The sequence below is a fragment of the Oryzias latipes genome, chromosome 22, assembly GCF_002234675.1.
Source record: "Oryzias latipes chromosome 22, ASM223467v1".
Taxonomy (NCBI): Eukaryota; Metazoa; Chordata; class Actinopteri; order Beloniformes; family Adrianichthyidae; genus Oryzias; species Oryzias latipes.
The window spans coordinates 12,215,416-12,237,055 of record NC_019880.2 but is presented as its reverse complement, the minus strand read 5'-3'; the positions used below and the strand labels follow the sequence as shown (position 1 = coordinate 12,237,055).

Genomic DNA, 21,640 nt, shown 5'->3' with positions numbered 1-21,640 from the left:
TTTAGGAAGTACATTGTCCTGCTGTGGGAGTGATGTGACAAGACCCAGTGATTGCTGAGGAAAGAAGGGGAGCATTGTATGAGGTGAGCTGTTGTTTGTTGGGAGAATCGCAGCATGGAGATGAGCTTTGGCTCCGGACGAATGACAAGTTTTCCATCTGTGCACTTAAGAGCACTCTGCACTGATTAACATAGAGACTCGTGTTACCTGCAGATCCAAAACTAAAGCTTCAAGTCCCAATGCACAGATGCAAGTGGAAACACTGCCCTCTAGTGGCCCACACGTGAAAAATCAAATTTTCAATGGTAAAACTTGTAAAATTATCTTTATTTTCTTTTTGTTAAACAGTATCATCAGAACACTGATAAACAGAAAAACACTACACAAAAAAATGATATGGACACAAAAATACAGTATTTACAAACAAGCTCAGCCCTTCTGAACTTTAGAGATCAGGTCATCACAGAGTTTGGTGAGCTCCTGGGCCTCCTTTTCCTGAATGGGAGACAAAAAAAGATTGGTGTCGTTCCAGTTTTATAGTCAAATTTGCAAACGCAAGCTTATTTCTGTTGACTCACTTTCTGATCCAGACGTTTCTCCACGGACTGAACCTTCAGCTGCTCCCGGCGTAGCTGTGCCTGAAGAGCTGAGAACTCTGCCTTGTATTTAGATCGAACCTCAGCAATTTCTTCATTTGCTCTAAGGAAAGAAGGACAAAATCTTTATGTCCTGAAATCTTTCTAAGCTTGAAAACCTACAGACAAAAAACAAAAACAAAAACTTACTGGCCAATTTTCCCCTCAGCATGAGCTTTGAGGATCTGGTAGCGCTGCTCCTCCTTTTTGATTCTTTCCTGGTAATCCTGTGCACGAGTCTTCAGTATCTCTTCATTCTACAGAAAATACAACTACTTAAATACCCTTACATTAAAAAAAAAGTAAATTACACAAAAAAATGCTCATTAACCCATACCTTTTTGTAACCCTCTACCATTTCCTTGTACTTCTCCAGTCTCTTAAAAAGCTCAGCAAAAGATTTTTCTATGGTATTCAGCTCACTGGAAACTTGCTCTTTCTCCTGCAGGGCCTTTTTGAGGTTTTCTCGTGCCTCTTCCCTCTCTTTCTCGTGATCAGCTGATGGCAGAAAATTGGAGCATGAACAGCCTTTTCCAAAAACCTGCCCCCCTTCTGTGATGAAGGTTAACTTACCCATCGTTTTTGCGATGGCGAGTTCGAATTCAATGATCATCTTCCTGTGACAGAAAAAATATTTATTCAATATTTAAAGCATCTGAAATGTCAAAAAAATATAAAAAATTGGCTCGGCATCAACTCGCCTCATTTGTTGACCATCATTTTGGAGCTTGTCATACTTGTCACTCCAGTGCTGCTCTTTTTCTTTTGCCTATATAGGAAATGCACACAAATGAAAGGCTGACTGCAGTTCAATCCTGATTACAAAACAAGAGTTACTATTTGCCAAACACTCAAAAGATTTTGAATGATTAGTTTTCTTCGACGTTTTTTCAGAGTAATACAAAAGTAAAATGTTTTTAAACAACTATAAGGCGCCCTTTAAAGACAGACTGTAGGGGGCGCCTTAAGAGGTGGGGCACCTAATGAGTTGCTGAGAAGCACCGGAGAAGTAGGTGAGTGACTCAAGGACAGTGTAACAACATGAGGCCGACTTCTCTTCACAGCTCCCTAACTCATGGTGTGGACATCAACACTTCCCATGAGTCTTAGTGGCCATGGGCGGGGCTAAGGCTCAGGTCCCCACAACACTATTTACAAAATGGCTGAAGCCCTGTTTGAACTCCAGCTATCAGCTATGTGGAGAAAAAATAAATCAAAACTAACTCAGACTTTCTCTTGCTGTTTTTTTTTTAAACACACACTGAGTGTTTGTGTGTGTGCGTAAGCCTGTGTTTTCGCCAGCGCATACAGGAAGGAGAAAAGCAGACACACGGCGCAAGCCTGTGTGTGTGTGTGTGTTTATGTTTGTCCTGAAGGCAGCAGCGTTTTCGCTAAGCGCGTGTGTAGGATAAGGACGAAGGGAGATGCCCACGCAAGTAAGTGTGTGAGCATTCAGTTTGTGTAACTCAGTTAGGGAGAACAGTAAAAATAAAAATGTTTCCTCTAAAGAACAGAAACTGGTTATTTTATTAACCCACTCTGGAGGCTCTGAGGGTCCGAAGGGGCGTTAATGTGCCCGCGCCTTAACACCAGGTGCGCCCCGTGGTCATTAAAATACGGTACTAGAAAGCCTGATTCTGATTTTTTCTATATTAAAGATGCACGGATACCTTTTTTTTTACTAAAACAAAAGAAATTAACTTCCATCCTACGGTAATATTCTTTGAGTGAGAAAATATTAGTAATCATTATTTATGTCAAGTTAATAAACTAATCTGGTAGCTAAGACAATCACTTGAAAAGTTAGTTGGGGCGACAGTGGCTCAGGTGGTTGAGCGGGTCGTCCAATGATCGAAGGGTTGGCGGTTCGATCCCCGCTCCCACCAGCCAAAAATGTCGTTGTGTCCTTGGGCAAGACACTTCACCCTCCTTGCCTCCAGTGTGGCTCCACTGGTGTGTGAATGCGCATGAATGATCCCGGTGATGGTCAGAGGGGCCGTAGGCGCGAACTGGCAGCCACGCCTCTGTCAGTCTGCCCCAGGGCAGCTGTGGCTACAACCGTAGCTTACCATCACCAAGTATGAATGAGGAGTGAATGAATAATGGACATAATGTAAGCGCTTTGGGTGTCTTGAAAAGCGCAGAAAAATCCAATCCATTATTATTATTATTATTAAAAGTGAAAGTGAATACCTCTGCCTGCACTTTGGCAATAGCCGCGTCCATGTCCTTCTGACTGTACTTCAAAACTTCGATGATGGCGTCTTCTGTGTTTGCGGGCTGCGGGAAAGGAGGGATGATGCTCTCAAGGACAGGAGTCTACAAAAAACAGGCAGGAAATGTTCCCATTGGGGTGAAATGGTGAAGGACTGCGAGTGTGCACGTGTGATAAAATCATCCATATGACTCACTAATGCTGCAGCATCCTCCAGCAGTTTACAGTCATCGTTTGGAAGGACCGTTACCAGCTCTTTTCTAGCCGACTGACTTTCAAGCCTTAAAGAGAAGACACAATTCTGAAATCTAATACGTGACAACCAGTCAGATGTACAGTTTTTAACTTGTTTTTGTAGTATTTTTTGATGACATGTATAAAAGAAAAGTAAGCTTAAATTGCATTTCCCAGTTTTCATTATTTAAATTGGGAACAGATGAATAAAATGGAGTTTGAAAAAGAGCTTATTTGTGACATAGAAAATACACTGGGCAGATCACAAGCTCTCACAACTCAGAGGCAAATTTCTAATTAACTCCTTTCAATGTGCAGAAGCTTAATCCTAGAAAACAACATAGGTTTTTTTTGTGCCAAAAAAAAAAAAAAAAATATCACCATAATCCTAAAATAAAAGACCACTGGAAACCCTTTTACAATAGATTAAAAGTGGGACTTTAAAGAAAAAATAAAAACAGGGTAACATACCGTGAGGCAAAGGCAGAAGGGGGTGGAACATGCATGGAGGCAGTAGGACCTGCATGCTTCTTTGGACTCTCTCTCAATAAAGGATCAAACTTTAGGTACAAAGACTGCTTCCTGAGCGCAGACTCCTTAAACTTTTGGCAAAATATGAACATAAAAATCAAACCAGACTTTCACAAACTGTCCATTTGCTGTCATGTGAGCTTACATTGCTGGATCCAAACTGTTCAAGATAGTCGATCTGCCCATCAAAGTCACTGGCCAAGACTAAGGAAAAGAAGAGCCCAGCGTTACAAACATTATAATTGTGAAAAACTTGGGCAAACCCAACATTTTTACTCACACATGGATCCAGGGACAAACTCATCATTAAAGTCTGACATGTTTGTTTGAGGTGTCTGCGCAGGTGGAGTCAGCTCGGAAACCTGCGGAGCACGCTGCTCACTTTCACTTTCAGGAATCTTGGAATAGTCAGAGAAAATGTCAGTTTGTATGTGAAAAAATTCAGGCTAAAGTTTCCAAGTTGCTCTGCTTACCGCTTCGGGACAAGGTTCAGAGGATGGCAAAGCTTCTGCAGCACTATAAAGGGCAGAAAGATTTCTTTCACACCAATTGCATTGTGGTTGACAGTAAATAAGCTGAATATTCTAATGAAGCTCACCTCTCTGATGCTAGAGACTTGTTTTCCTCTGGATTGCTTGTTTGTTCTGGAGACGTTTCTCTGAGCACAGGACTCATTTTCTCACTGCTCTCGGATGAATTGCTAACATTTGTTTTTGTACCGAAAGGATTGAAGTTTGGATGATCAAACTTTTCAAAGTCGAATGAGTAAGGACCTTTAGGAGCTGAAGCATCGACAGCATCGGCTGTTGGAGGAGCTTCAATCACTGGTTTGGGGTGAGCGGCTTGCTTTTTCTCTTTAGGTTTGACACCAGAAGGTCTTTTGCTAAACTTCTTTGGAGGCTTTGGTTTAACCTCGCTGCCATCACCAAAACTAAACTCCAGTTTGACTGCTCCTTCTTTGACTAGAGCACTGACCGGCTCAGGTGCAAGTAGCGATGGCTTGGCTGTACTAGCCGATACAGGAGCCACTGCAGCTATGGGTTTTGCCTCAGGGTGGACAGCCGCCTCCTGGGGAACCTCCACTACACAAACCACTGCTGCAGGTTTGTTTGTTTCTGCAGGTGCGCCATCATCTGGCACCTTTCTCCCAAGAACAGGTGAATTCTGAATCTTAGAACCCCCAATCTGAAAAGGGTTGATAGCATCAAGGTTTTCAAAATCGAAATTATAAGAACCTTTGGCTGGAAGTGGAGCGTCCTCTTCAAAAGTGTTCCCGGGTTTGTTCAGATCAGAGTTTGCAGGCACGTTAGCAGCTCGATCTTCATCAAATGAGGCCGCGCAGGCATCCTGCCCTTCAACCGTCTCGTTCATAGTCACGATGACCACACTGCTGTCTGTGGAGCTGATGTTGACATCAGCAAGGGAGTTATCCACGGATGGTATGAAAGGAAGTGTGTCATCTTGTCTCAGATCTTCAACATTTGGCTCCTCTTGGATATTCTCGGGTGGATGGTCCACAACAGGCTTCGCAGGGGAGAGGAGGATCATGTTAGACCCCTGAAACGGATTAATCGCATCTAGGTTGTCATAATCCAACTGGTAGCCGCCTTTGCACTGAATGGGCATGTCATCATCAGGATAGGATGACAGGTCTGTCAAAAAAAGAAAAGGTCTGTTAACCTCACTGCAAGAACAGAGACTAAACTGAAGGAAATAACTTAATAGAAGATAAAAGAACCTTGTGGTGGCTGCAAAGCACGTTCCATTGATAAAGTACTGCCAAAAGAAACAACAGGCTTGCTTACATCAGTGCAACAATTATTCATTTAGAGACACGCTGGGATCCAAGACAGTCACTTACTCTGACGTATCCACATTTAAGAACTCATCCACGTTTGAGATAGTGGCACATTTGTTGGGGGACAGAATTCTTTTGGTTAACGGGTCTCTTCGTGGGGTCTGAAAACAAACCTGAGCACAGAAATTGAGTCAACTATAATAGAGATTGTCATCTTGTAGTGAAACGTATACACAAACTAGATCAGTCTGTACCTTTATCCCCTTTGGCAGACCCTTGTTGGGCAGGTTCTCCGTCTGACGCAGGATAGAAGGTCTCCCAGTAGGTTGATCAAGAGCAAAAATGTCTTGATTCAAGCTGTTAAGTTTCCCACCTGGGAAGACCCCGCAGTTCTCATCATTCACTTCAGAAAGACTCATCCTGCAAAAACAGAAAAACAAATGAACATGCAGTCTGCAGACAGGGGGGAAACATGAAAGCTGTACGCAGCTGATAAGACACTGTAGATGTGGAAGTGATGCACACAACCAGATGTTTTTACCAGAATAAGGGCATGTGCAAGTTAGACTGCATACTTTGGCTTAAAATGATCATTGGTTGCAATTAGAAACATTGATTTGTGTAAAAACACCAGTGTCAACTGGATACAATGGTGTACATCAAGTCATGAAGTTAATTGAAATTTTAATCAACTTCAAGTAAATGGGACCTTTTTTCTAAATATTTATATCAATATTACATGTCCCTGTTGTAATAGCATTAAACCTAACTTAAATAATTAACAAGAAACATTGAAAATTTTAAGAAATAACGATAGTTAAATTAAGTGAATTAAAACACTGTCATTTGTAAAAGCTGCCACAGTGCAAAGTAACACTTAAGATTGTGTTCATAAAAAATTAAAATACCAATAAAATCATTAAAAACTATGGGTAAAAAAAAATGTGACAAAACATATTTAGAAAATACAAGAAAACAAATGACGAAACATCTCAAAGTAACTTGTAAAATAAATGAGCATCTACAAAAAAAAAAAAAAAAAAAAAGGTACACACATTGTTAAAAATATTACTGTTTTTTGTTTTTTCGGTCTTATATGTGTGTTAGATATTAACAATTGTTTATTGTGCAAGTGACTGTGAATGTCTGTAAATTGAAAAATGTACAATAAAAAATAAATAAATAAATAACACTAAGTAGTATCGTGTTTAACCACTAGAGGGCGGTAATGTTAATTTTGCAATAGGTCTTCTCAGGTCGAGGCCACATCACAACATTGAGTTTCAATTTTAAAACCCCACAACCCGTTTACGAGATATTATACATTACACTAGCATGATGTGCAAATACACAAGAATAAATACATATACGATGATGATAACTGCAGTTGTTATTACTATTACAATTTGACGGAGTTTGAAGGATAATTAGTTATTGCTGAAGTCAATAAGAAAATCTAAAATGTGGTCAGAGAAGTGTAAATACGAACACAGAAAAACAGAAAGATTTCATTTTAATTAGTGTGTGACTACATGCGGCCTGTAGTCCGAAACATCCAACGGATGTTAACAGAAAGAAAAGCAGCCATACATTTTATGCAAGTGAACGTAAAAATATTAACATTTCGTTAGATTGTTTATGTCTTATATTTTATGATTAAACTTTACTAAACCTGATGAAAGATAAACATTTGAAAAAGCCAAGAACTACCGTTGGCCAACGCCGGTTTAGCTAGTAAAAGGATATGAATAACAATTCAACAAACTCTGAGAAAAGCTATCTAATGCCGTGACAGAAATTCTTTATTCCACCTACCTCACAATAAAAGGCTGTTTTTTAAAATTACAATCTCTTTCACGCAGACATTCAGTTGTAGACCTGTCTGGATTTGCTTTTGGAAAAACCCTCACCAGCTTTTTCTGGGCTTCAGCCGTTTGGAATTGAAAAGTCTCCGAACGCACCAATAACGTGGTTTAAAGTGTTCAAACAGACGCTCTTCCTGGTCGAGTAACCAATCAGATCAAAGACCGGAAATGACGCAAAGTGGATTTTCATTTTAGGAGTAGCAGAGCACCAAGTTTAAAACTCCGTAGATATAAAAACACATACTATAATGTGATTTTATAGTATTGTGCTGCAAGAAATTTATCATCTAAACATTTTTTTAATTTCTAAAGCTTAACGTTTGGTGGCAAAATAAGTTACTCACAGTACAGATTTGCTACGCATTTAAGACCTCATAAAAGAGACCTAAAAAACTAAAATAAAAGACCAGGCTAAGACACAATATCCCATTTATTTAGAAAAAAAACTCTTTAAAAATATTGTCAAACTTTTGTTTTCAAAGAGTTGGGGTGTAGCAATATGCATTACTTCTCATACAAAATATAGACCGAATTTTAAAATTAAAGCTGTTTAAGACCCACGCTTTTAAATCTAGCTGCTTAATATACGACTTGGTAACACTTTAGTTCAAAGGTTGCAGGAGTAACTTATTATTTTTGTGTGTGCCTGTGCTGTTAAAAATAATTACCCTTTTACACCAACACTACCATTAGGGGGCGAACCAGCACCTTTTACGATGGTTGCCACCCAACGTAAAAGCCGAGGAAGACTGATTGGATAAACCCGCCAGATTTGCCGAGTGTAAACAGTGCCGGATGTTCTTTTTTCTTTTTAATCCACACGCCATTGGGATGTTTTTAACTTTTTAACGGTTGCTACGCCAATCTATAACAATGACTTCCAACGGAAGAGGTACCTTTTTTTTTACTTGGTTTAGGATTTGTTATGCTTCCATTTAAATCCGACGCCATCGTTAGCTAAGCTTTTCATGATGTTCTTTACTACACGGTAATGATGGGAGGTTCAGAAAGAAATAAGCTGTAAAGTTACGCATTTCTAACAAGATTACTTAACTCTAAACGATGGTTCGACTTTAAAATTGGTTGAAATGTTTTTAAAATTGGTTAAAATTGGTTTTCTTGAGCACCGCAAGAAGAAGATTGATCTGTTTATTATTATTTTGTAAACAGGATTTGGAGAATCATCCCTCCATTGTGCCAGGTAGGTGGTACATTTTATTACTGTTGTGGACACAAACACACACATAATACACACTTTGTTGTTGTGTTTGCTAGTAAAACCAACTTGGTTAACCCCAGGTTTTCATTTTTATGTTTCCCTTGTTTTACTTTACTTGTCATATTTGCTGTGTTATTGTAAACTTCAGTTGAATAGAACTATAGATTCGAGGTCCAAATGTCAACACCAATAAAAACCCCACAAGACTTACAGAAGATATCACATTGAATTAAAAGACGTGATAAATGTGTGTATGTAATCATAAATGATGGTTTATTTAACCAAATGCTTTTTTTTTAAAAGAGGCTCATTGTATTTGTTTGTTTGTCAACAGTTCTGATAGTGATTCTATTAAAGTCTTCATCCGTGTGCGACCTCTGACCCATGGCACCGGGCTGACCACGGATGGAGACCAGAACCTATGTCTCACAGTCACATCACCCAACACCATCCGTCTGCTATCAAAGCCAGAGCCGCGGACCTTCACTTATGATCATGTTGCTGACATGGATACATCTCAGGTTCCAGTCGCACCAATGTTGCTTTAGGAAATGTCACTTTCCTGTCTGAACTGAAATAGAGAACCGAAACTATTCCACTTTTTGATGGTTCTTTGTCCTTTCTGTGCAGGATTCTGTATTCAACATTGTGGCCAAGAACATTGTTGAATCCTGTATGAATGGGTATAATGGAACCATATTTGCATAGTAAGTAGCTTTTTGTTCAGAATTATTTCACAGTCTTTCCAAGTTGTCTCACTTAAATAGATGAGAGGTCATAGATACACTATAGCTTTGACGAAGAGACACAACGTAAGAAAAAGAATCCAATAAAACATTTTTTTGTTTTCTTTTATTTATATAATGGTGTTTATAAATATATAGTAATACTTTGCATTCATTGGTAATGTCTAATGTAGATCTTCACCAGGTTTGGATACACTGTAGCTGGTAACTATGAGATTTTGGGCGAAGACCTCCTTCGATCACTGAGAAGGAATGTCGTCATAAAGTAAAGTATTTCAAGGTTCTGAAGAGACCTAGTCAGTCTCCAGATCTGGTTCCAATAATAGAGGATCTGTAGAGGGAGTTGAAAGTCCAGCAACAGTTGCAAAACATCCCAGCTCTTCAGAAAAATGGACCAAAGTAGCAGCTGCAGTGCACAAATAAATTCTTAAAAACATCAAAATGTATTTATTTATATATTTTTTTAAATGCTGTCAGTTAAAGTGTATTTATGATGAACATAGATTTCTTTTAGTGGGACAACTTGCAAAATTGGTGGCTGACAAACACTTTTTTACCCCCTCTTTATTTTTCCTCAAGATTCTTTTTTGTCTCTTTGTTTCTTTTAGTGGGCAAACCGGCTCTGGAAAAACGTTCACTATGCTTGGTGAGGATACGCTTTCACTATTTAAATATCTTATTCCAAATATTACCTAAGCATTAACCAAATAAAGTTTTATTTCAGGCCCATCGGAGTTGGATAACTTCACAGATGAAATGAGAGGGGTTATTCCTCGCAGTTTTGAGTACCTGTTTTTCCTCATTAACAGAGAAGCAGAGAAAGTAAGTAACAACATTTTTTTTCAGGACTGTGATCTGATGTTTCATTTATAACTGTGTTTTACAACAAATGCCATACTTGTCTCTCCTCTCTTCATAGTCAGCAAAGTCCAAGAATTTCCTTTGCAAGTGTTCATTTATTGAGATATACAATGAACAAATTTATGACCTGTTGGACACGGCGTCTGCCAGCCTTTTTCTACGAGAAAACATTAAAAAAGGAGTGTTTGTTGAGGGAGCTGTGGAGAAGTTTGTCAGCTCTGCAGCAGAAGCCTATCAGGTATATAAATAATATACAGACGATTGTGAGTTCTCTCAAATCTCTTGCATCAGAACCAAATTCTTGACTTGTTGAAGTTGCTTTCGACCCCGTTTAGCACACACGCATTCAGGTTTTTGGAAAATGTACAGAAAGTCCTTAAATTATTTGTGTTCAAACCTTTTGAGGTTTTGTCTACGGGCTGGCGCAATCGACGCGTGGCCTCCACTTCAATGAACCGCGAGTCTTCAAGGTCTCACGCCGTGTTCACGATGACGCTGGAATCCAAGGAGACGAAAAATGAGGTGGTGAACATCCGAACATCTCAGCTGAACCTTGTTGATCTGGCAGGTTCTGAGAGACAAAAAGACACGCACACAGAGGGTTCCCGACTCAAGGTACAGCTTTGTTCGAGAATGGTTCATCACACCCGTATTTGCTTTTATTGCTTAAAAACTGCTGTTTTCTTTAACGCAAAATACAGGAGGCCAGCAGCATCAATCGCTCCCTCATGTGTCTGGGCCAGGTGATTATGGCACTGGTGGACGTGTCCAATGGGAAGAACCGTCACATCTGCTACCGGGACTCTAAGCTCACCTTCCTTCTCCGGGTTAGAATTTTTCAAATGTTGGTGTTTTCGTTTTGCGTTTCGTACCGTTTGCAAAAACATGCATGTTTTTGTTTGTATTTTAGGACTCTCTTGGTGGAAATGCCAAAACTTACATCATAGCCAATGTTCACCCTGGCTCAAAATGTTTTGGGGAGACATTATCCACTTTGCATTTTGCGCAGAGAGCAAAGCTGATAAAAAACAAGGTCTGTGTTATCCAGTAGCATCCAATATCCTAATGTAACAAGCCCAAAGGAAGGAGTTTAGGGTTATTTATGTGTTTAAAGAGTAATTCTTTTCCTTTTTTTAGGCGGTTATCAATGAAGACACACAGGGAAACGTGAGGCAGCTGCAGGCTGAAGTGAGGAAACTGAAAGAGCAGCTTGCACAGGTGCAGGGATATCAGGGAGTCCAGCATTCCAGAGATGTAGCTCCTGGAGGACCTGAATTCTCCATGGGTAACAATATCCCCAAAATGAACATGGAATAATTGATAACTCATTGTTTAATTAAGTTATTTTTCCCCCTCCTATCAGGTCTATCTGTTGAAAATGTTCAAGATCCGCAATATCAAGCAAAGTATATGAGTGCTGTTCGACTGTGGAAAAAGACGGAAGAGGAAAGAAAGGTTCTAAAATGTTTTTGGCGTATAGAAGATGACATCCCAGTGAGAAAATGTTTTTTGGTGCCAGACATTTAACCTTATGCTCCACAGATGCTGCTGAAGAAAGTGGCTCAGCTCGAGGAGGCATGGACGCAAAAAGACAGATTCATTCATTCCAGCAGAATGATAATCCGCTTTCGAGAAGATCACATTTCTCGGCTTGAAAAAAAGATGAAGGCAGGACAAACCTCCTTGTCAGACACTGAGTCTCAGGCTGTGGTTGACCAGTTGAAGGAGGAAATAAAGATTCTGAGTGATCAGGTAAAAACGATGCAATCCTTCTGCATTTGATACCTATAATTGTGTCTTGTCTGATGGTAATTCTACAATTCTAGAACCATTGCATCTTTTAATAGTTTAAAACTGCTGTATGCAGGTTACATTTTTAATATATTCTCTCTTCTAATAGATATGCCTTTCTTTGTTCCTTTTTCTCACCTTTTAAGGTTGAGCATCATCCAAAAATGACTCGATATGCAGCAGAGAATTACAGCCTCAGAGAAGAAAACCGTCAACTGCGCTCTCTTGATTCTGTCATGAAAGCGGAAGAGCATGCTGCCCATATTGCTGCTGAGCTGGAAGAAGTCCTTCAGAGGACCACTGAGTCAGAAAGACTCCCTGAGTGTAAGGATCGTCATTACAGAACGGAAGAAACTTGCAGATGACTGGCCTTTAGATGTCGGTAATATTCTGTCTCTTCACAGCTTCATCAGTTTCATCCATTTCTGTGGCAGCCGTTTCTGCAGCTGCTGTTGAGAAGCTGAACGCTAAACTTCTGCAGAAACAGTCGGACCTAATGGCTGCCCTCCAAGCCTTTGAAGAGTACAAAGACGTCACCAAGTAGGAACCGTATCTGTTACAGAAATGTTCCTCCTTTAAAATCCAAACTTGGCGTTAATGCTAACGTTGAGCAGTTCATTTCAATGCACTACCTTTAGAAGAGCTACAGCAGATGCAGGAAACACTTGCTATCAAGAACCTTTCAATGAATTGGCAAAGACACCCAAAAAGATGCAATAAAGTGACTTTTTTATTTATACTCGGAACAAAGATCAGTGTCATATGATAGTGATTTTAAAGTTCTCCCCTGGTGAATTTATCGTTTAGAAAATGAAACGCAGCAATTTTGTGTTTGAAATTTTTTTAACTTAGCATATTTAATGCAGCGGTCTTTATAAAGTTTTCATATTTTGTATTTCTTTTGTGGGGCTTTGTGATCATTCTTTTTTTTTTCGAAATTGGTTTTGTTTTGCAGTTTGAAATTGTGCTTTGTTTGTAGGAACCAGTTGTCCAAGTTGGAGTCTGAGAAAAGATACCTGGAAAAGTCTAACAGGCATCTGGAAAACATTTTGGAAGCCACACATGCTTGTAAAAAGCAGGAAGTGTCCGAACTAAACAGAATTCACGTTGAAACTTTAAAAGTGAGTATGCGTCCAAATAAAAGCCCCATAATGTCATGTTATACTGCTTTATCAAGCAGAGATGTCGCTTTTTTCACTCAAAATAAACATTGTTGCCATAACTTTACCAGTTATGGGATTTGTTATGTCAGTTTTAGAGCAATCATTGTTGATCACACCATGTTTGATTTCGGTACAGCCACGATTCATAACCTTTATTTCTATTAGGTAAAATTAGGGACAAAATGTTGCTTCAGTTAGAAATTTTTTTTCTGTTTTTAACATTTTTGTTATTTATTTTTTTTATTTTATGTCAGCTTTGTAATCTGTTTATATTAAAATTGCTTTTTTTCGGCTTTTTTATTTTTAAAAAACAACTTGCATCACATTTTTTCCAAATGTATCTCATAAAAGTTTGTGTAAAACAACAAAAAAACAATAAAGAAATTCTCCATTAGTTGTGGAACATCTATACACCTTTTTTTTTTTTGGTTATAATGTCTGGTCTTTTAGGAAGTTTGTGTGATAAAAATAATTTCTCATTCCATCTTTTATTTTGGAAATTCTACTTTGGACTTTGCACCTGAATCAACAGCACTTTGATGGTAAAAGGTGGAAAATCACAGTGATCATCAAACATTTATTTCTTTTCTGTCTGTGAGACATTTTTACACAATTGTCAAAACTAGGTCACAGAAGCTTTTTTTTTTTACCTACATAGATCAGGATGTGTCTTATTTTAGTGCTGAAACAAACAACTAAAATCTAATGGAATCTTTTTGCTTAAACCAGATCCTCACCACACCCACCAAAGCGTACAACCTCCGCTCCCGCCTGGTGCCGCTCTGCAGCCCGGAACACCTGAACGGGAATGCTGGGGACGGAGACAACATTTGGACAGAGCAGCCTCCATCAGACATGGCTGAAATGGCCTTGACAGAGGAGCTGCGCCAAGTGCAAGTAAAGGCATCCAGAATGTCCCGACCCCTGACTTCTTACACATTCTTTAACAGGGTTGTCTTTTCCTAGGATCAAGCAAGTCGCGTTCAGACACAGTTAGATGAGGAGGAGCTGAAGAACAGCAAGCTAATGCAGCAAATTGCAAAACTAGAGGAGCAAATTGATGTAATGTCCAAAGAGTCGAACCACAAGGATGAGGTAGTTATTTTCATTACAACGATAGATATGCGGCCATATGGAATTTTCTTAAAGATCTGTTTTTGACGCAGATACTTGCAGTTGAAAAGATGAATAAAACCAGAGACCAGCTTGCCTTTGAAGAAACCATAAACAACCTGCAAAAAAGGCTTCAGTCTGAACAGCAAGCAGCAGAGGGTATCGCTTCACTTTGACTTTTGAACTTTTGCTTTTCGTAAAATCTAAATGTTCTTTTAGTTTTTTTTTTAATTTTTTTAACTTTTCATTTTAACCATTTCTTCTTTCAGTCCTGAAGAGTGAGATTTGTGATTTACGCCTGATCCTACAGTCTTCAGACAAGGAGCTGGCCTCTGTCAAGAGCCAGCTCAGAGAGCGTCAGACTGAGCATCAGCAGGAGATAAGTCAGCTCTCCAGCAGTCTAATCGGCACACAGCTCCAGCTCGACAAAGTCCAGTAAGCGTTTATGCTTAAAGCTCAGTGCTGTGTTGGTCTAATGCTTTTTAGTTCTCCAAACCATAATATTTTTATTCCAGGCTTGAGTGGGAGCAGCTTTTGGAACAACATCGAACTTTACAGGATTCCTTTGACCAGTTGCACGCTGAGTCCAAATTTGACACGGATCAGGCCAGACAGCAGCTGCAGGACCGACAGCAGGAGATTGATGGACTGAAAGCTGAGGTGTTGGTGAGGAAGTGAACTCAAAACGACTAACGCAATAAATGTTAAGGGATCAATTACTTTTAGTCCTTAATTTTTTTCTCTTTCTCTTTCAAGAATTTGAAAAATTCCTTGGAAGCCGAGCAAGCACACACAAACAGTCTGATCTCCCAGTTGCAAGAAAAAGAAAGCTCATCAAAGTAGGATTTGCATGATTTGACATCAAAATGTATTTAACATGCAAAAGACTGGCGACCTGTCCAGGGTGCCCCCTGCCTTTGCCCACAAGTGGGCAGGATAGGCCCCAGCAGCCCCGTGGCCCCGAAAGGGAATAAACGGAAGAAGATGAATGAATGGATGACATACAAATATTCATGGTTTTAAATGGTTGCAATGAAATGTCAGTATTTAAACACTACTTCAATATTCTCATAACACTGCTGTTTTCATCAGAGAACTCATTGAAACTGTGGAGCAGAACACACAACTCAGAAAACAAGTTTCAGACCTGACAGTGAAAAATCAGCAACAGGTCAGCCAACACATTTATTGTACTGGTCTAAAGTTTAGAAAGAACTGGAGCCAATATTCCTTTTTTTCTTTAAGTTGTCCAAACTTGCTGATCTGGAGCAGAATTTATCCACAGCCAATGAGAGAATGAAAAGCCTGGAGCAGAAGACTGAACAGGACAAAGTAAATATCTCAGTTTTTTAAATTCGATTTCTAAAATGTATATTATTCAAAAAAAAAAAAAAACCTTTGTGTTTATGTGCTTGGCAGGATGTCCTTTTAGACCTCATGAACCAAATCCGTGACCTCCGCAGTGAATTGAGCCGGAAGGAGGAAGCCTTCAGCCACGTGTCTGGAGACGTCAAAGACATTACAGTACACTTCACTTCACACTCCTTTCTTTTTAAACCTTTTTCTGTGAAGAAAAACCTGCAACTGCTTTCTAAAATCACAGTGAATAACGTAGCATCTCCATCTTCCAGGCCAAATATAACGCTGCTTGCCTAGAAAGGGAAAACCTCAGAGAACAAAACTGTAAGATGCAAACCGAAATCTGTGACCTTAAAGAAAGTTTAGAGAGGAGTGTGGCGTCCAACAAAATAGAGGTACTGCAAACGTTCTTGCTGTTTTACTTTAAACAAATGGATGGATTACCTGATAGTAATATCTGTGCTTCTTTTCTGCAGGTAGAGGTTCTGCAAGAGGAAATAACTTATGCAACAGAGGAGGTTGACAGGCTCACCAAAGTCTTAGGAGAGCAGGACGGCCTCCTTCAAGCCTCACAGGAGCAAGTCGCTCAGAAAGAGTCCATCATAAAGAGCTTAAAGCAAAAGGTGTTGTCTATAGTCTTATATCCTAATGTTAAAAACAAGATGTCATCTAAATAAATATAGCATTTTATGGAAGTTATTTTATTTTATATTTGAACAGGTTCAACAGCAGCAAGAAGCCGTCGAGAAAACCATAAGAAATGGAGTTTTTAAACCTGCTGAGCTGATGGTCACACCGAAGTCAATCCCTCCAGTAAACCCGTTCTTGTTTTCTTTTGTAAACTACCAAAATATTAAAGTGTTTGCTGTGTACAGCGCAGCACAGATTCAAGCGTATATTTATATATTGTTTTTTCCCTTCATAAGACTCCTACTACTCCAGGCAGTTTCAGCAGAGATCTGACGCAAATGTTGGAGAGCCAAGAACGCGAGCTGGAAAGTAGGCGTTCCTCTATGATAACCATGGAGGTTCTTCTAGCAGAACTGAACGCTGAGAGATCCGCAAAGAATGAGGAAATCCTGAGGCTTAAGGTAGCTTTTAAAGACCCATTCTGATGAACATTCTTTACCATTTCTTTATTTAAATTGTGTGAATCGGGAGCAAACAAAAAATGTCGTTTGTAAAAGAGCTTGATTGTTACATACAAAATAGACAGACCACCAGCTCTGTTCTTATGTATCCGCTTGTATACAACTAGATCCATGTACATCTTTGTTTTCCTCGTCCGAGCTGGCATCTTGCTCAAAACTGTACGGCTGCATAGGTCCAATGCTGCTCGCCATTTTTCTTACCCCACTAATGTTAGGTCTGGGTTGTGAGGGGCTGTAAGCTAGTGGTAGAGTGTGTAAAGATAAAGCTCTCAGCAACAGGAAGGGGGAGGAAGGGAAGCTTCATGCCGATAGTCTCGCCTAAACTCACAAATGTTTTTTCAATAGTGCACAGTGTTCTGCATCCTGATTAGCTGTTGAGCTTGTCAATCAATCTCTTCTGTGCCATGTCTCCTGTACAGGGACATTTCACCTTCAGCCTTGCCAGAGTTGCATAAATTTAATTGTGCAATCTCTAGAATTATTGTTTTATGAAGGTTTGAACTTTGACAGTTTAAACAAGAGAAAAGAGTGTGAAAATGTCCGTGTCTGTCTGAGAAATGGGGGTTTTACAGCCTGAAAACATCTGGAACTCATCGGATTTCACCTATTGTGGGTTATGTATAGAATGTGTCCCCCGCGATAAACAACAGACCACTGTACTGCCACTCTGCAGAAACTATGTCCTAGAAATGACACGTTTTTTTTATTTTTGGCTAAAAATGGCATAATAATAATGAAAAGACCAGTGGGAATGCTATTACAATGGATCAAAGGATGATTGGAGTTGGACTTTTACAGTGTTTACAGGAAATGTGTTTGTGTTGTACCGCAGATCTCAATGTTTTGTACTGACAAAAGTCAATCAAGTATGCGGAACATGACTTGGTGCAAAAAGAAACTGTTGAATCTTAAATTTGACTTCGTTCAGACCCCATGTTGTCTTTGTGTTCTCAGGAGGAACTGGCTAATAAAGAAACTGTTCAAATGGAGATTCAGGGTTTGCTTGACTCGTTCTACACCAAGCAGGACCAGCTGATCAGAAATGGAAATGATTCTTGGTGAGATTTCAACATTCAAATTCTCTAACATTAATCTACTGATAAATAGGAGAAACAAATGAAACCAAATTGTTTTGTTTTTTTAGTAAGAATTTCAATGAAGCCATCGGTCAGTCCTTGCTGAAAGAACTGGAAGAGGAAAGAGCAGAGAAGGTTTGTGGCCATTTTTCAGATTTTAATCTCAGTCGTCCTTTGTTAAATTTATCATCTGTATTTTTTTTTTCCAACCTTTACCAGAGCAAAATAAAGCAGAAACTTTATGACACCCAAAAAAGGTAAGCATTTGTAAAGAGTGGCTCTGTTGGTATCTTTTAAAAAAAGAATGTATTATTTTTTTAATTTGTCTACTATTTTTTGCGAGTCAGACTACAGGCACAGGAGTCTTTGTTGGCCCAGACTCAGACGTGTGTCCAAGAACTGACCAATGAGGTGAAAAACCGTTGTCTGGAGTTAAGAGAAATGAGTCTCAGGATAAATGATGAGGAGAAACTGCTGCAGGTAAACACTGACCAGAAACGCTTTAACCAGAAATCACATTACTTTATGTCACGCTGTATTTTTGTAGTAAATCCAGCTGAGGGAGTTCTTGGTTCCACACATATTTATACTCGTAATTCCTATATTTTTGTTTTGGAAAAAAGTATGCTTTAAAAATTGGCCACAATTCAGCCCTAATTGGGAATATGGCTGGGTGTCACCAATAATTTCCAGATTCAATTCAAGTCACCGGAGCCTGTATCGATTCGATTCACGATTTCTTTCTATTTTATTGAATACGATTTAATTTTAAATTAAACGGTTTTCACATTTTGACATTTGTACAGAAAAACATGAAAAATCTATATATGTTTTGAAGATATTCATATTAATCTGATATAGTTCGCTACACTCTGTCAGTCTGCCCCAGGGCAGCTGTGGCTACAACCGTAGCTTACCGTCACCAAGTATGAATGAGGAGTGAATGAATAATGGACACACTGTAAGCGCTTTGAGTGTCTTGAAAAGCGCAGATAAATCCAATCCATTATTATTATTATTATTACAGTAAAATGTATTAGTGAAATAATAAACCAATGAGACTGTTAACACCTTACAGTGTTGCATGGTTTCTCAAACAGAGAAGCTTCAACATAAATGTACAGATCGTTAACATTCTAAAGGCTCTAAACTGTCTCATGACAAAATAAATGTTCTGCTGCTCTGGGAGGGCGTTTCAGTTTGGCCACTAGGTGGAGCTCACATTCTTTATTCCTGAAGATTTTAGCAAAACTGAGTTTTAGACCACAAATGGTTACTTAAAAAGAAAAAAGTTTGGAATATTCCTGCCTGTGAGTATACTAAACTGTGTAGTCAGGAATGTATGTTTAGGTCGACCGAGCATTAGCATTAGCGGTCCTATGGGAAATTATAAACATGGATTGGATAAATCTGCCCCTGTCCAGACGCTTAAAGAGCTTATTATTCATTCACACTTGGAGATGGTAACTACTGATGTAGCCACAGCTGCCCTGATGGACAGAGGCGTGGCTGCCAGTTCGCGCCTACGGCTCCTCTGACCATCACTGGGACATTCATACACATTCACACACCAGTGGAGCAATGCTGGAGGCAAGGAGGGTGAAGTGTCTTGCCCAAGGACACGACGGCAGTTGGCTGGGGGATTGAACCGCCGACCCTTCGATCATTGGACGACCTGCTCAACCACCTGAGCCACTGTCGCTAGCTTGATGCTAATATGTTAGCTAGCAGATTTTGGCTTTACTGCTGGTATGTGTTTGGTCACCAGAAAAGGAAAAGGCATAAAAGATCGATCTCTACTTTTATGGATCGATTATTGATTTATTAAGCTTGGATCGATTCAGATCGAATCATTGATTTTATCAACCCAATCCTAAATAGGAACCTAGAGTATTTAATAAATCAGAATAGTCTTTTATTTGTCCCTCTGTGGTAAAAATTGTTGCACAGAAGATGCAAAAAATGTGCAAGAAAAATGAACAATGTGCAGCAAAGAAATACAACTTTATATACAGTTTATTGCATTGTAGATAATTGGTGTTAGACACTTGCGTGATCACATGTGATTATAAATATCAGAGGTTCAATAGGATTGAACAGTTTGACTGAACATGATGTAGGTGGTGAGAGTGGTTCTCCATCATGGTAGCTTTACTTCATCCTCCCTTCTGAGACCAGGAGTGTCTCAGGAGCTGAGCTGACCCTCCTGATCAAGATTTTTTTTACTTGTCTGCAGCTGAAATGCTGCTGGATCAGCAGACCGTTCCATGAAAGACAGCAGAGACCCCCACAGAGTCATGGAAGCTAGTTGTGCAGTTGTGCTCTCTGCATTTCAAAAGAACTGTGGTTCATTTGGTTCTGGCATCTGTGTACAGTAGTGGAAAAAACAAAAACACCGATACTTTTGGAAGTCAACTTAATAAACAGCGTTTTGTTTTTTTTTAGCTTTAATTTTTGTCATTATTGACAGTGATAGTAATACACACTATTAGTCTGTACTGATTAATCTTTTATCTTTTAAAACCCATTTCTAGAATCTTTTGACGTCTTCTTTTTTAATTAGAAAAATAGAGATCTACTTGATTAAAATCATGTTTTTGGTGTTTTTTACATGTTCTTGTGGCATTTTTCTGATGATAGACATGAAGAAAAAAAAGCTTAAAATTGCATTTCTGAGTGTTTCTTTATTCAAACTAACATAAATGAGGAGCAGACAAAAAAAAAGCTGTTTAAAAAAGCTTCTAGGTGTGACGTAGAACCTACAACGGGAAGCCACGGGCTCTTTTTGCCTTCATTTTCCTGGCTCAAAACTGTACGGCTGGATATATCTCCAATATTGCTGTCCATTTTTGTTGCACCTGTAATGCTAGGTTTAGCTGTAAGCTAATGGGAGAGTGTGTACACGGATGGATAATGGGAAGTAAGGGCAGGCTTACTCTGCACCAACAGTCCTTCCCACAACTCTGAGGCAATTTTCTAATAAACTACTGTCGCTCTGCAGAAACGATGTCCTAGAAGACGACACAGGATCAATGGATCAATAGATGATCGGAGTGGGACTTATCACCTGGTAAAGTGTCTTCTTTTCTAATGTTTTTTTTTTTTTTTTACAGGAAAATGAGGTTCTTCGTAAGCAAAACATAAAGCTCTCAGAGGAGAATGGAAAACTTGTGGGGCACAAGAACCACAAACAGAGGATTGAATATCTGGTTAAACTGAAAAAGGACAACACCCGACTTCAAGAGGTAACCAATTTACCGTTTATCTAAGAGGATTCACTTGAAGCAAATGTATTTATCACATTTTTGCATTTCTTTTGTTTGTTTTTCAAGGAAAATGAAAAGCTGCGAACAGAGATTTCATTGATGCGAGACAACACAGAGGATCCACAGATGGAAATGATTTTGGCCTCCTGCAAAAATCTTTCGTAGATCAAAAATGTCTATTTTTTTCAAAACTCTGTAAAGGTTTTTTTTTTACTTTTATTTTAAAAATAGAAGTACTGTTGAAACTTGGTGAAATGTTAAAATGTAGACATGTATGCTCAGCTTTTTATGAAAAATTGTCTGCAGCTGTTTGGTTTTTCATTGTCATTCTGCATGTGTAGGTACATTTGTCTGTTGGCTGCTTTTCTCAGTGTTCTGGTTTAATGATACAGTTCCCCATCTAAACTAAAATGTACAGACAGTAGTTTGAGGTATTACTTTCTTTTTCTTGCTTTTTTGTTGTTGTTTTTTTAGGGGGGGGGGTGTACTTATTAAAAAGCAGTCTCCTACATTGGTGAACCGTTTATTTTTTTAATTGATTTTAGGGAGGAAAAAGACATTTATTTGGATTAATATACAGAAGGAAATCTAAATATTTAAAGCTATGGGTTTTTATA

General features: G+C 39.0%; 2 protein-coding genes across 4 annotated transcripts; one reads left to right on the top strand and one right to left on the bottom strand.

Moving 5' to 3' along the window:
• Positions 1–305: 305 nt before the first annotated feature.
• tacc3 (transforming acidic coiled-coil containing protein 3) lies at positions 306–7,430 on the bottom strand. 2 transcript variants are annotated; one of them, XM_011490353.1, is made up of 17 exons: positions 7,229–7,430; positions 5,668–5,833; positions 5,477–5,586; positions 5,354–5,391; positions 4,214–5,267; positions 4,089–4,131; positions 3,896–4,013; positions 3,761–3,819; positions 3,556–3,686; positions 3,047–3,131; positions 2,829–2,954; positions 1,337–1,404; positions 1,209–1,252; positions 973–1,133; positions 786–892; positions 579–699; positions 306–495 (listed from the first exon to the last, which is right to left on the bottom strand). In XM_011490353.1, exons 2-17 carry the CDS (start codon positions 5,830–5,832, stop codon positions 430–432), a joined length of 2,496 nt encoding a protein of 831 aa, XP_011488655.1. In that variant the 5' UTR covers position 5,833; positions 7,229–7,430; the 3' UTR covers positions 306–429. The 2 variants fall into 2 exon arrangements, with proteins under 2 accessions (XP_011488655.1, XP_020569296.1); XM_020713637.2 differs by having other exon boundaries at positions 7,324–7,344.
• A 584-nt stretch (positions 7,431–8,014) lies between these two features.
• kif15 (kinesin family member 15) lies at positions 8,015–21,532 on the top strand. 2 transcript variants are annotated; one of them, XM_023951947.1, is made up of 35 exons: positions 8,016–8,170; positions 8,449–8,479; positions 8,832–9,018; positions 9,128–9,204; positions 9,852–9,889; positions 9,968–10,065; positions 10,163–10,342; positions 10,510–10,719; positions 10,806–10,931; positions 11,015–11,137; positions 11,242–11,389; positions 11,468–11,559; positions 11,647–11,856; positions 12,042–12,219; positions 12,300–12,435; positions 12,875–13,016; positions 13,788–13,955; positions 14,025–14,153; positions 14,225–14,330; positions 14,441–14,606; positions 14,687–14,837; positions 14,928–15,010; positions 15,264–15,342; positions 15,417–15,503; positions 15,591–15,695; positions 15,803–15,925; positions 16,007–16,153; positions 16,251–16,343; positions 16,457–16,621; positions 17,636–17,739; positions 17,826–17,892; positions 17,977–18,014; positions 18,105–18,237; positions 20,871–21,002; positions 21,090–21,532. In XM_023951947.1, the coding sequence occupies exons 1-35, from the start codon at positions 8,152–8,154 to the stop codon at positions 21,186–21,188; spliced, it is 4,170 nt and encodes a 1,389-aa protein (XP_023807715.1). In that variant the 5' UTR covers positions 8,016–8,151; the 3' UTR covers positions 21,189–21,532. The 2 variants fall into 2 exon arrangements, with proteins under 2 accessions (XP_011488654.1, XP_023807715.1); XM_011490352.3 differs by lacking the exons at positions 20,871–21,002; positions 21,090–21,532 and having other exon boundaries at positions 8,015–8,170; positions 17,977–18,013; positions 18,103–18,236.
• Positions 21,533–21,640: the final 108 nt, after the last annotated feature.

What these genes read in the sequence shown, in the direction of transcription:
- tacc3 (XM_011490353.1), bottom strand. Translation starts at nt 5,832, where the DNA reads ATGAGTCTTTCTGAAGTGAATGATGAGAACTGCGGGGTCTTCCCAGGT. An exon ending in GTCTGCCAAAGGGGATAAAG is followed by an intron (nt 5,587 to 5,667) that starts GTACAGACTGAT and finishes TTCTGTGCTCAG; the next exon opens with GTTTGTTTTCAGACCCCACG. An exon ending in AACAGTTTGGATCCAGCAAT is followed by an intron (nt 3,687 to 3,760) that starts GTAAGCTCACAT and finishes TTTTGCCAAAAG; the next exon opens with TTTAAGGAGTCTGCGCTCAG.
- kif15 (XM_023951947.1), top strand. An exon ending in AGACGGAAGAGGAAAGAAAG is followed by an intron (nt 11,560 to 11,646) that starts GTTCTAAAATGT and finishes TATGCTCCACAG; the next exon opens with ATGCTGCTGAAGAAAGTGGC. An exon ending in GAAAAAGAAAGCTCATCAAA is followed by an intron (nt 15,011 to 15,263) that starts GTAGGATTTGCA and finishes TGTTTTCATCAG; the next exon opens with AGAACTCATTGAAACTGTGG.